Source organism: Falco biarmicus, chromosome 3 (assembly GCF_023638135.1).
Source record: "Falco biarmicus isolate bFalBia1 chromosome 3, bFalBia1.pri, whole genome shotgun sequence".
NCBI lineage: Eukaryota > Metazoa > Chordata > Aves > Falconiformes > Falconidae > Falco > Falco biarmicus.
The window spans coordinates 89,369,433-89,383,018 of NC_079290.1; the positions used below are offsets into that span (position 1 = coordinate 89,369,433).

The following is a 13,586-nucleotide window of genomic DNA, read 5'->3' on the forward strand; positions in this document are numbered from 1 at the left end:
TGTCTTTCCATCTCAACCAACCTGCTTCTCAGCAGTCAATGTTGACACAGGTCTTTTTCTAGTGGTTTCAGTAACACTTCTGCCTTTTCTTACTTCTCTCCCCTTACCATTTAGAAGCTGCCAGCTGAAACACATGCCAATCCAATTGCACAAATTCACAACATAAACAGCAAAAAGTACATCACTACATGCCTAAAGACTTCACAATCTCTCTTAAAATGTCCAACAGAATCCCCCCAAAATTGAACTGAAAAGATTTGATATTTTATTTGCATGGCTGCGCAGTAAGGCTTTCGTTATTGCTGTTGGCACTTGATTTCTGATACAAATGCAGAGTTATGACTTGCAAGGGCAAAGAGTTCAAGGTCATTTATTTTCTTTTTTCACAGTGGGCAAGGAATTAATTCCGTATCTTACTGACCAGAAGTAAAGATCAGGGAACTTTGAAATAGGAGACAGTAGCGCTACAGACCACATCACAAACTAAAGAAACAATGAAACATTATAAAATGAGGAAAGCATTGAAAGCAATGGGGGCAAAAGGCATCAGAAGTCTTGAAAACCAGTTGCTGGGTAAAGCCATTGAGTACTCTGGAAGTTTTGAGGGCTTACAAGGTTGGCAGTGTCCCACCAGTTTTGGATGTCTGGCTAAGCCCCGATTCAAAAAACAGCAAGCAATAACACATAGATTGCTTCTGATTGTTAGTGTACAGACACCTACTGAGACAGGATATTGGTTGTAAAATCTGACACATTCTGACAGGTGGAAAACGTATTTTAAATATTTTGCTTGGTTTTTTTGGAAGAAGGAAGAAGACAACAGTATTGAGTGACAGGAATTTTAAATATCAAAGATTAAACCAGGATTTTTTCTTATTTTTTCCTTTGGATGGCATTTGTTTTTTCTTAATGACGACAAAGCTGAAAGATTTTGTGTGTATTTGACAATGTTTCTCATCACAAGAACAGAAGGTAAGAGCAGCAATTTTGGATTACTTGTCCAATGAGGTAATTTTAAATTGTCTAAGATAAAGATTATTAATTTTTTCTTTTTCTAAATATAAAACTAAATTCATAATTGGGTATTGAATAACATCAGCATTTTAAAGTGTTGCTGGATTGGGAGATGGCTGCTTTTTGTTTGCCAGTTCAAGTGTCCCTCTGGAAACAGAGCTGCAATATTTGAATTGTAATTCTAGTTGGCAGCAGAAACTGGTCACCATGTCAGAACTGTTCTGACACAGTAAATGGCTGAAGTAATGACAGGAGAAAATCTTCAGGGTAGTAAATTTTTTTTTTTATTTATTTTAGACATGTTGGCTCAGCTTGCATCAGTGGGGTCCCATGAGTTCCCATGACCACCATCCCCATCTTTAAATAAAGTAAAAAGCTACCTCCAGTGACAAACACTCACCCATCACTGCTGCATCACTTCTGGACTGCCAAGGTATGAGCTGCTTCTGCCACCAGTAAAAGTTCACAATTTGTCAGCTCGAGTCTGTCCTTTGCTGATGGATTACTTTTGAAATGTCTGCTGTAAGTGGATGGTTTTATTTATTTACTTACTTTTTCTAAAAAGGCATATAAGCAACACACTGTTTGGGCTCTGGTTTCTCATAGCAGAGCCTCCAATTTTAGTGATCATCTCAATCATCGTTTTCCAAGACTACGCAGGAAAAAGGGATGAGGGTGACAGTGCCCAGTCTGCATGGCCAAGTTCTCCTTTTCTGCCTCAAAGACACTCTCAGGCACAGGTAGAGAAATGTAGTAGGCTTTCAAAGAAAAGATACTTAATCCACAGACTAAGGCATCCACTGGATGAGGATCGTTGCCCTAACACAGACCTCCTGAGGCCTGGACCCAAGTGACAATTTCATCCTTGTTTTCATCGCTCAGCAATAGAAGAAATAGTCCCTTATTTCCTCCACACAGGTGCTGTGAAGAGCAACAGAATCACGCTTGAGGCATTCAGGTATGACTGTTAAGTCACAGGTATACCGTTTAGACCCTTACACATGACAGATTTGGGAATCCTTTTGAGGAATGAAGTGAGGATTTAGATAAAGAGAACTTTACCTAGTTAGTGAGGTTTTTGGTGAAATTTGGTGCTCCCTTTGTTACCTGTAGCAAACAGGGGAAGAAAAGGGCCTCCAAGGTAAACATGCTCCCTGATGGACGGGGAAATCTGAGTGGCTGGAGCATGTAGCCTATTTCATCTTAGGACCCCAGAAAGAATCTGTGAAATTTGATGGTACCTAAAAAAACAGGCATGGAAACAAAAAATCCAGGACAGCTGGAGAAAAGTCACTTTGTCTTTGAGCAGTCCTTATCTCCTGTGTTCTTAAAAAAGTCAAAAGACATTTCCTTTAATTTCTCTTCACAGACTCAGCCCGCCTGTTCTGGCCAGTGCACGCAGCTCAGCTGAGGGGGCAGCCCCTGACTGCACTGCTGTTGTGACTCCCTGGCAGATCTTCCAGGATGCTGATGCCACCCAATGCCCTCCAGTCAGCAATGATGCCTTCCCTCTGCTCATGACCTTCCAGGTCAAAAATGCACCTACAAGCAGAAAGCACAGACACAAGAGCCTAGGATGGTTTTCTTGTCTGCAGGCTTTGGACCGTTGCTCTTGCTGAGCAATTCACTGCAACAGCCATGAGGTAGTCTACCATGAAGAGAAAAAAATGAGGAAAACAAAATGAGACCAGTGCAAAGCCACTGGCCCTTCTACAGACAGAGAATGGCTTTAGAATGGGAATCCAAAGAAATGAGATGTGATGGATGGTCTTGCCTAACATTTCATCGCTAGGTAGTCTTAGTATGTCCATGAACATGAACAATTTGCTAAGAAACACACGATCTGTAACTCAAGCTGGGAACACAAACCACATCAGAATATGAGGGGAAAAAAAGTCATTAAATGCTTTAAAAAGGCCATTCTCACCAAAATAAAAACTGCCACCCTGCCTATAATTTGAAGTGACCAGCACACCTCCAGATTTGCAATCCACTTTAATGAGCATCTTCATACAAATTGTCTTCAAAATACAAGGGGTTAACCTAATTTTCAGCAGTAGATGGTCTAATGAGCAACTCTGCAATAAGAATAAATGCTACTGAGGTGTGTCCATTAAAGATCCGATTCCCTGTTCTGCCTACCATATCGTTATGGCATTATTATTATTTTTTTTTGTTAGTCTAATAAGTAAATGTAAGTTCATTATCCAGCCACTGGTTTATTTTGCAGCTGCTTTGCAGGTTATTCACTACATTTGCTTAACTATGAATGGAAGTACAGAGAGCAGAACCCAGAATGCCTGTCCTCTGGCAGCATGGTGTACTGGCCAAGAATAATTACCAGCACCCAATGATGAGACATGTCATATTTCATTTCTGAGCCTATTCACACGAAGATGCCAGTCATTCCAAGCGCTAAACATTTAGGCCTGCAGGCAACAGAAGACAGTAGAGCACCCTTCAACTGCAAGTTTTCACTACACTTGAAGAAACAAAACAGGAACCACTTTCTGGTTATTACTCCCCATTTAGGCAAAACTATTTCAAATGCTCAATGAAAAACATATAACCCAGGGTGGGGTGGGAAGGGGGAGAAGCAGGGTGGGATGTATGGGTCACAGAAATCTCTACTGCAATACCATCCCAATCAAAGACAATGTACAATGGTACGATGTACACAATCAACTCTTTAAGCTCTTCTACCAAACAGAAACTTTTTACAAATGAACCACTTCATTTAAATATGCAGCCTGTATAATCAGACTCTTTGAAGTAGGGAGACAGATGATCAGGATTTGCCTTTTGATCTTTCCAAATTGTTTTACCAAGTAACAACTATGCCTGAAGTCTTTTCTGGAAAACTTTATTAGTGACAATGTTTACAACACTCTTAGAGGCCAAGGTTCTCTTAGTATCACTGTTAAAGAATCTTCCAGAAACTGAATATTACAAAGCACGCTTAGGCTCTGGAAATAATGATGATGAATGTTATGCAAGTCCAATTCAAATTCCTAATCACATGAGCTACAATTTTATTCAATGCTCTGTACATATGCACATTAAAAATAAAAAAAGATGTGCTTTCACGGGATCTGATGGATCCACATAGATCTGTCTTGCTCTTTGTTCATCTTCTTGTACCCAAATCAAGTCAACAGATCTTGCATGAGAACTAGATCACGACAGATCAGGCTCTGAGGCAATCAAAAAACAGGACTTTATCAATAAGGCAGAGACACCTTCACATTTCCAAAAAAGCAGCCAAAGTTGCCTAGTTATAAATTACAGCTGTTCCACTGATTAGCATAATCGCAGTAATAATTTTTCTGAAATTTAAGGCAACTTAAACAACTTTCTGTTCTTAGTGTATGTTACAAAGCACTACGCTCACATTACACATTCCATGCATCTCCTTAAATTATCAGAAACATCCACAGCCACTGTTTTTAGACACCGCATGTGCAAATACACTGTGGTTTTGATATAGACAAAGGAAATGTGAATTTCTTTACCTTCTGTTTTCTGCCCTCAAGAAAAGGAAAATAAAATTTCTTCAATCTTCCTAGCCCATGCTTAACCAGTAAAAAAAGGGAACATAGCCCACTCATAAAAAAATGGTCATTGTCCTCATTTATTGAGGAAGACCTAAAAATCATTAATTGTAATGCAATGCAGAAATTGTTTTAGAAGTTTGTTTTCAAGCAATTTCTGGGTCAAAAAACCAGTTCTGGGTTCCTCCTCCCCCAGACAGCATATCTGATAAATTCAAGACATTTTTATGCAAATGTTGATGAATAAGCTCACAGTCTTCTTATAGCTGAGAAGTGAAATGATGCACAGGAAGAAAGAAAATGTTAAAGTATGAGTTAACAATTCTGCTGGGGTAGTCTGCTGATATCAGATAGGAAGAGAGAAATTTGCAAAGCCACCATACACCTGAAAATGAAGTCACTACGTGTTCTACTTGTTAAACACATGAATCTGGTCACAGTTAAGAGGGAAAGATAAAATAATGGTGTACACAATTACGCTTAACCCTTTACCAATGCACCATTTCCTCTTACTGCTAGAAGCAGATGGGCAATTGTACAAAGGAATTTGAAACACAAAAGACTTGAGGGCAGTTGTTGCTTAGTTTTCAAGACTACTGCTGTTCAGAGGCGTTTCAGCTTTTATTTTACAGACTGAAGCTATGAGTTAGAATCACTTCTCAGAAGTCAAAGAACAGCAGCATCTAGCATAGAGCAGTTACTTGCCTTTATCTTGTTGTTTTTATCCCCTCCTTTATGTTTTAACGGTTTATTACCACTCTCTAAATTACAGAATGCTTGGCTTTTTTCCTTTGTTTTCTCTCATCCTCTGAAATGGATTTAAAGCATCAATCTATTAAGATAAGGCAATCACAGAAGCTGTAACAAGTGAGGTAGTGCTGTGGGGTCAAGTTTTAAAAAAAACCCCACATTTAAGAACATCTCATTGCATGCGTACAAAAATGTGCTTATGAAAATACACATACTGATTAGTTCAGAAGTGAAGCTCTGGAAGACATTTTGGGTAGTCTGAACTTTTAAGCTACACTTGTGTCTACTTCGGCACCTGCAATAATGTACTTTCATGGATGTCCAATCCCACGCCTACAGAAAGGCGCTTCAGACAACCGCTGAATTTGTTGTTCAGTGTAGCGTGGCTATCAGGCAAACGTTTTTCAGGAGTCTGTATCAATTCTCTGGGCCAGACTCATGCATCCATGATCACAAAGTTGCCTGGTACCTTATTACATACATCTGCATTACTTACATCAGAAAAGATGCATAAATGACTCGCCAAAAACGATCTGGAGCAGGAAGAAAATATGCAGTTAGGGAAAATAAGAGCTTTATCTGTTCCACTTATCAGAAAAGAAAGACAGAGAAATGACTATGCAATACGACTAAGGGACTGTTTTCAACTCTGAACTCAGCATAATGAAAATGAATGGCTTGAAGCACGCAAATTAGAAGTACAAACAATGCACCAACATCTACAACGAAGCTGGTAATCAGTGGGAAATACCACCACCAAACACAGTGGATGTTCCACTTCTAGTACCATTCAGAGCTTTTATAGAAGAAACATGTCTAATACAAACCACTGACACCAAAAATCAAGGAAACTGTGTGACTTAAACCTGTATGCCACCTTCAATCTACACTTGGAGACAAATTCTGCCCTCCTTTGGATACAGTTTCCAATAAACCTACCTGGAACAGCACCTGCATGGAGTTTCTAATCACCATTTGATGATTATGGTCACACTGGTACCTTCTGGACAAAGAAATTCATTAAAGTAGACACCAGCTTGATAAAGCAGGAAGTTGAGAATGAAACTGGACTTGTAAATGTAAACTCAGTACATACTCTACTAAAAAAGTTGTCATTCTCTTGATTCATAATTACCTTTTTTTTCTTTTTCTTAAGAGTTTTATAATACTGATTTAAAGATAAAACCCACCAACCTTCCACACTCCAACCTGTGCCACACTCCAAATGTGGAATCCACTGTTTAAAACAAAACTGAGTATCTCCTTTGCTTAAATTACTGTACCAGTTTTGGTAAAAGGACCTGAAGTTTATGGCTGTGGTTTAGCAGAGTCCAGGAGTACATTTAGCTGCAAAACTTAAGTTACGTACATCATGCTTAAGTGCTCTGCAGAATTAGTTTCTTGTAATACTTTCCTCCTCCACAGCAGAGTTCATGCAATAACTTTGCTGGTTATTGACAAAACAGCATTTGGACATAAGAGACAATTCTTAAACAGCTTTTCCTCCTACAGGCTTTTGAAATTAGTACTTTATTACTTCATACAAGACAGTAAAAATAATAAAAATAATCTGACAACTTTTCATAAAAATTAAAAGGATTTTAAAACAAATCTTATTAAAAAGCCAAAACAAATTTTGCACTTAAAATGAAACTAAAGAAATACTATATATACACACAATTTTTTAATTATAGGTTCTCTATTTGATATCAACAGGCACTCTTCATTCATCATCTGCAAGAAACTAGGTTAGGTCTCCACAGGCCACAGTCAGAGTTATTAAGTAAGTAAATATGCCACTGCTCCTGTGCCCCCCTTTTATTTTCTTGCTTCTTCAGTCTCATCTGGCTCTCTCTCTTGATGCTCTCTTTCCCACCTCATTTCTTTCAACTCTTGTCTGTACTTCCGTTCAATGAACCGTTTCTGATGGGCCATCTGGGGAAAGTTATCTGACACGAGGAGAAATATTTTACATTAATAAACAAACCGGTAACACAGAAAGCCTCCGTTCTTGTTTTTTTGTTTTCTTTTCTTCTTTTAAACTTTGATGAGATTAGCGGTAGGGGGAATATTGTTATTACCATTTTTACTAATTTATTTCTAATAATCCATAGTAAACCAGGGCTGTGTGTCATAAGAGTTTGGTTTCTTTATGATTTCCACATCTGTTTCCCCTGCTACAAAGTAGTGCCAAATCTAATATACTCACAAAAATAAAATATAAAATCCTGGTATAGCATCATGGCTAGGTATTACCTGGATTTTACATTCTGTTCCCTTAGCAACAGGTGGTCGATATTGAAAAACAAATGCGAGACTACTGTCAATGCTGTCAGGGGTTTTTGTCTTGTTCTCACTCCAACAAGTATGAGCCACTGGTTCCAAGCACTGTACAGACATTTCCATTATTATTTTTAGACCACACAGAAGCCACTACCTGCCCCACATTATGGCAGGGTTCCTAATGGGAAAGTAATAGTTTAGCAAAATGGAACGCAGTAAAATCTGTTCCGAAAAAGTTAATACTTGGCTATGTACCAGAATACAGCCTTAGCATAGACTAAGAGCATGGATGAGCGAAGGGTAAAACAGACTAGACGAGGCTCAGGTGATGGAGAAATAGCTAGGGAGATGGATGCTTCTGGTTTCAGACATTTGTCCGTTGGCTGATACACATGTACCCGAGTTAGAACTCAGGCTGTAAAACCAGCTTATATAACTGATCAGCACTGCTCTCAATTCAGCACACAGCTGACAGAATGTGATGTTTTCTGTACGACCAAGGTGCTGACATTCATCTGTGTGTCTGTGCTGCACAGACCTGCGCTCTCCAGCTGGTCAGGAAATGAAGAGGTGGTAGAATACGTGGTAGCCTGCAGTTGGCAGTAAATCCTGCTGGGATCACGCTGAGCTCTGGGATCAGCACAGCACACACCTATCTGTGTCTGAGATGAACACAAAAGGTTACTACACTGACCTTTAAAGCCATAAAGAAATTGGGGAGGTGTCTTGGCAAAGGACTGCTCTCTCTAGCTGGCTACCAAGACAGAATTCAGCTGAGGCTCCTCAGGAAGGAGGTCCCTAGGTACCAAGCGTTTTCCTCCTCTTTCTGGATCTCAGGCAGCACAGATTCATTCAGCCAGAGAACACGGTGCAGAAGCTACATAATCCACAGCAGTTTGTGGTAGAGTAGAATGACTTCCTACTGCTTTGTTTTATCGGCCGGTGAAATTTTTTGCCTTTTATTATATACTGCAGGAATAAAAGGTTTATTCTTCAGTTATTTACAACTTGGGCATAGGAGGGTATATTTATTTAAACCAGAAAGCAATCTAAACAAAAGAAAATTGTTTTTAAATTGCTGCTGTTTTAAAAAACACTGGTGCTTTGTTTAATGGGGTTCTGGGACACTTTGTTGCTCATGTGCACCGTAAAATGAAAATCACATTTTCAGCCCCGTGCCTGTAACGTGATTCTTTAAGAACTCTGAAGAACTCAGCCTGGTAGCAACCTGTTTGTTTGTAATTCATTTAAGATTTTGAGAAGGAAATTTATGTAATAAACTCATCATGGCTATCATATATATAAGCAGGTACATTACTTCTACTTCAAGTTAATTACTTATGCATTAAAAAAACCACCACCACCAAAAACTGTCCTCCACAAATATATAATAGAGCAGGTGCCCATAGAGGCTGCTGAGTCTCCATCCCTAAATATGACCAAAACTCAAGTGGGAAGGCACTGAGAAACATGACCTAACTTGAAATTTGGCTCTGTTTTGAGGGGTGGTTGGAGTAGAGACCTCAGAGGTCTATGGTATTCAAACAAATAAGTACGTCAGAAAAGATCTGTGAAGTAGCCGACAGGAGATGAAGCTCACAGCTCTCTGAGCAGCGACATTGTCACAAGAAAAAATACTCAAAAAACCACCCGAGTAACATTTTGCAGATATTCAGTGGAGAAGGGAAGTTACATTTTCCTACCTGTCAAATTTATTGGTGGTGAGAAGTACATGCCTAGCAGCTGTATATAAAAAAAATTCTGAGTTACAGAGTCTTCTGAAAATTTTAAGCCCTGGGATTTCCAGATGCAGAGATAACAGATTAAAAACCTTTGGCATCTGAGGAACTGCATGTCTTTGCTTTGAATCAAATGCAAAAAATGTACCTCCCCACATTCTTCTGAACTGAGAGCTACCACTGCACAAAATGCTTGTAATCTATTTGCTTTCAGTATGTCCACAGCTGGCACTTTAACTCAACTGACCAAAGGTATTTCGTACAAGAGATCTGTATACACTCATTCCTTTCATATCTGAGACTCCATTGCAATGAAGGACTGCTCCCTTGCTGACTACCCTGTGCATAATTTGGAGAGTGCATACACAGATCACTGGATCCCCAGCTGATATAAGCCATTCTTAACAGATAAATATTGACTTATATTGACTTACATCTGCCTATTAGGTTTTAACCTAGTCTACTGTACAATCTGAGATCAAATTTTATTTTCTAAATTGGCAAATGGGAAGTAGTTTTCCTCCTCTCCTAAATTAGAGGATGAGACAACCATAAAGTCAGAGACTAAGCAGTGTTACCCCACTGCATATTTAAGCGTGGAAAATCCCAATGAGACTTCACTGCACAGGTTTCCCTCTAAGTTGCAAACTCTGCAGCTCACCAGCTCCCTTTAAAAAATACCTGTTGGTTTCATATTAATTTCACCTGTGACAAAATTGTTTTGAAAGTACTAAAAGGAAAACCTGCTGTGTAGAAGCAGCATTTACCATACATGTTCAAATGTCATCCCCCACAAAACCTGCACCTCACCTCACTAAAGACCAAGGTTGCAAACTGTAAATTTTGTTACCCAAATATCTTACATTTTTCAAGTGCATCCATTGCAGCTCCCATTTCTGCTTGCTGAATACTGTGAAAGCCAAACAAAAACATGTTACACGAGATCTAAGTTTCACAGAAACTAAATTTTCTTACAAAGCGGTTCACTAGCTACTCTTTGTAATAAAACTCTTTGGATAACCAGTAGCTAGTAATTCCCAGAGCGTCTATCTGCCTTTCCACAAATATGTGAGCAATAGCACTACAGCTCCAGTAGCACATTTTTAAACTTTGATCAATAACACTAACAGAATATTCCAGTCCATTCTTCACTGAAGCATTTCCTTTTACTTGAGAGAAAAAAAAAAGGAACAAAATCACAGAGGTGTGAATGCTATGGAACCAACAATCTTTTTATAACCTTGACCAGATTTGGTAGCAGAAAATAAGATAAAGTCTTTGGGGTTCATGGTTGAAGACTTTGCAACTTTAGAAACCATTCTAAAATGCCCAGAAGTAATAACATCAGAAAAAAACACCCCCGAGAGCCTTGCACACTTAACTTGCTAGCTTAAGCTGGCCAGTAATCCAGTAGCAAAGCCAAACATAAGTCGTCATGTCCTTGAAGCTGTTCTGCAGTTTCTAATCTGAGAGCCACAAATTGGTTACCACGGCTAGCCACCTTGTAGCAAGTTCACCACAAAAGCTTAAGACCCAAAACTATACAGATGTTGAACCCTTCAGGTATTCCTGAGGCAGAAACTTGGAATAGCTTGAAGAAGCCTCAATAGCTTTCCTTTTCTAAGGCCAACCACAGGCATTTCTGTCTCCATGGCTAGTCACTTTGTACTGCCATATCCAAGCTTTAACACCATGCGATTAATTTTTCACTATACCTTGGGCCTTTACCACATCCTATTCTTTCCCCTTTGAAGTAAACAGCTACTGTGTATGTCCTGGCATGAGACGGTCCCACTGTCTGCAAAGTCCTGAAAAAAGAAAGACGTGACTTATTCAAGCAGGAAGTATTAAAAAACAGAATTTTGCAGCACATAAATCACCGAGCTTTCAGTCTGGTCAACCCATACAGTGGAATTAGTGCAAAGCGCAGGACAAGGGTTGAAAGAAGCCTATATAAATCACATTAACTCAGAGGTTACCAGTATGGTACACAATAAAAAGTGGAAATTTATATAAAATGCACCTTGTTTATATTGGTTATATTTATTCATCCAAGTTCACTCAGGACCACCACATGAAAATTTACACTTTAACCTATACGCAAAAATGCAAAATATAACACAAACTGCTTAAACACTGTGAAAACACTTGCAATAAAGTCATATAAATTGTGCATAGCTATGCAGTTGCAAATGATCACACCAATATGACTAACGTGTGCACTGAAATTTTAGTCCCTGAGAGCTGTGCAGTTAGCAAGGTTTTAAAAGGACTTTATACTGGACATGGTAGCTCTCTACATACTGAATCATCACAGTACAGAGAAATCTGCCATCAGCTTTGAGAAGTTACAGTTTGTCACAAAACAAACTTTTCATTTGAACTAAAGTCTAGGATATGCATCAGCAACCATCTAAAAAGGAAAAAAGATAATTCCCTAGACGTGCAACAAATTCCTTCTTCCACTGTTTCTTCCTGTTGTCCCAAATCTCTCCCCACTGTCAGCTCAAGTTCTGTCCACTACCTGGGCTTTTTCAAAGGAGCATCAATTTCACATCAATTTTTAAAGTACCTAACTACAGTATTCTGTCTCTATGTGCTATGACAAGAGCAAATAAAACCCGCCCCAAATTTAAATGCAATAGTACTGACTGCAGTGAAACAGATAACCCCAAGAAAAGGAATTTAACAAGACAACAGGAAGATAACAGCATATTACTAGCTCTAAGCTGTACTATAAAAATCAATTTATCATCACAGCAAACCAAAACAAACGTTTGGTACTTGATACTCAGTGGGTTTTACAAGAATTGGGAATTATTGTTTTTATTGTATTCATCTCCCTCACTCAAGACAAAGCTGTGAGCCCTCATTGCAGAGACACTGAGGACTCAGATTTGCAGAGCATCAGTTGCAATGTTAAAGTGGTATTTCTGAAGCGCACTGTTTGTCACTATAACTGAACTGCTACATTTCACTGAAAACTTTATTTCAGTAAATGTGACAAATGCACTTAGACTTTCATTCTTCATACCTTTTTGATATAATAATCCCAACAACACAATCCTTGAACTTTCACAGCCTTTATCTCATCTTTTGGGGGCTAACATTGCACCCTTTCCTACATTAATTGAATGGATATGGTGCAATATACAATCTTAAGTTTTTTACTGTCTCTTTGAAGAGCTAGCTATCTCTTTGAAATAGCTATCATGCTATTTTACAACTAAAAGAGAGAAGGGAGAGATCCATCCCATCCAGCTTCAGGTATCTAACTGAGGTGTACAAGTCAAGAGGTTCATTGCCCTCAGCTTCTCTATCACTAAACAGGACGACATATGTGGGCTGAACTGTGCCAAGAAAATGTCCAAAAGTTGTGCTGCCCTTCAGTGCCTGACTTTGTGGATTAGAAACAAAGCCTATAATCAGGATGTGTAACACAAGGCATTTATTATGTTTGCATAATAACATAAAGCGTAGAGAAACTTCATACTATTACTGAAAATAGAATGGAGATATCTTGACTTCATACCAAAACAGCCATTGTTCCCTTTATTTAATTTGAAATACTGCCATTCCTTACATTAGAAGAAGAACAAATAAAAAATTATGCCAATGAAATGCTCCACTTGAATATAAAAAATGGTATTTTTCCCTTGCAACTGTACAAGGTAAAATGTTTACTAATTCTTCCTTATAATGGCTTAGAACACCTAAAGCTGGGAAAACATTGGTTCAGCATTTTCCATATTCAGACAAAGAGAGACTGAAGGGCTTGGATAACTACAATAAAACCAGACCACGGGAAAAACATAGGGTGCCTGATCGCATCTTTCTCCATATACAAGAAAGACTGACAATTAGCTTGTATCCATAAGACGTCAGTTCTTACTTGTAAAGAGGAATATCTGGCTCTTTTCCTTCTGTCCGGAGAGTCAGGCAGCACTGCTGAAGCTGGGATTTAGGATCATTCCAATCTTGATTTAAAATAAACTCCTGTAAGAAGTTCACAAAGATGCTTTTATGACTGAGAGATTGTGCTACAAGTCCCAGATGCAGAAATGTGTTAAAACACAGTGGCAGGAAAGTAGGAATCTGACTGATCTTACCTTTAGCCGTGGAAAAAAGCATACATTCATGAAAGTGTGAACATACTCCAAATCTTTGTCAATGTACAGGGCAGCAATAAAGGCTGGGGGAAAAAAAAAAATTGTCACTCATCCAAGAAGAACGTCAATGGTGTGCACTT

General features: G+C 38.8%; 1 protein-coding gene across 2 annotated transcripts in view; it reads right to left on the bottom strand.

The window, feature by feature from the left end:
• Nucleotides 1-6,826: 6,826 nt before the first annotated feature.
• The window catches only part of DROSHA (drosha ribonuclease III), a 75,014-nt gene continuing 68,254 nt past the window's right edge, over nucleotides 6,827-13,586 (bottom strand). For both annotated transcript variants that reach the window (XM_056331675.1, XM_056331676.1), the window contains 5 exons: nucleotides 13,447-13,529; nucleotides 13,230-13,333; nucleotides 11,053-11,145; nucleotides 10,201-10,247; nucleotides 6,827-7,264 (listed from right to left, as the gene is read on the bottom strand). In XM_056331675.1, coding sequence (XP_056187650.1) covers nucleotides 7,134-7,264; nucleotides 10,201-10,247; nucleotides 11,053-11,145; nucleotides 13,230-13,333; nucleotides 13,447-13,529 — 458 coding nt within the window. In that variant the 3' untranslated portion in view covers nucleotides 6,827-7,133. The remainder of the gene's footprint in view (nucleotides 7,265-10,200; nucleotides 10,248-11,052; nucleotides 11,146-13,229; nucleotides 13,334-13,446; nucleotides 13,530-13,586) is intronic.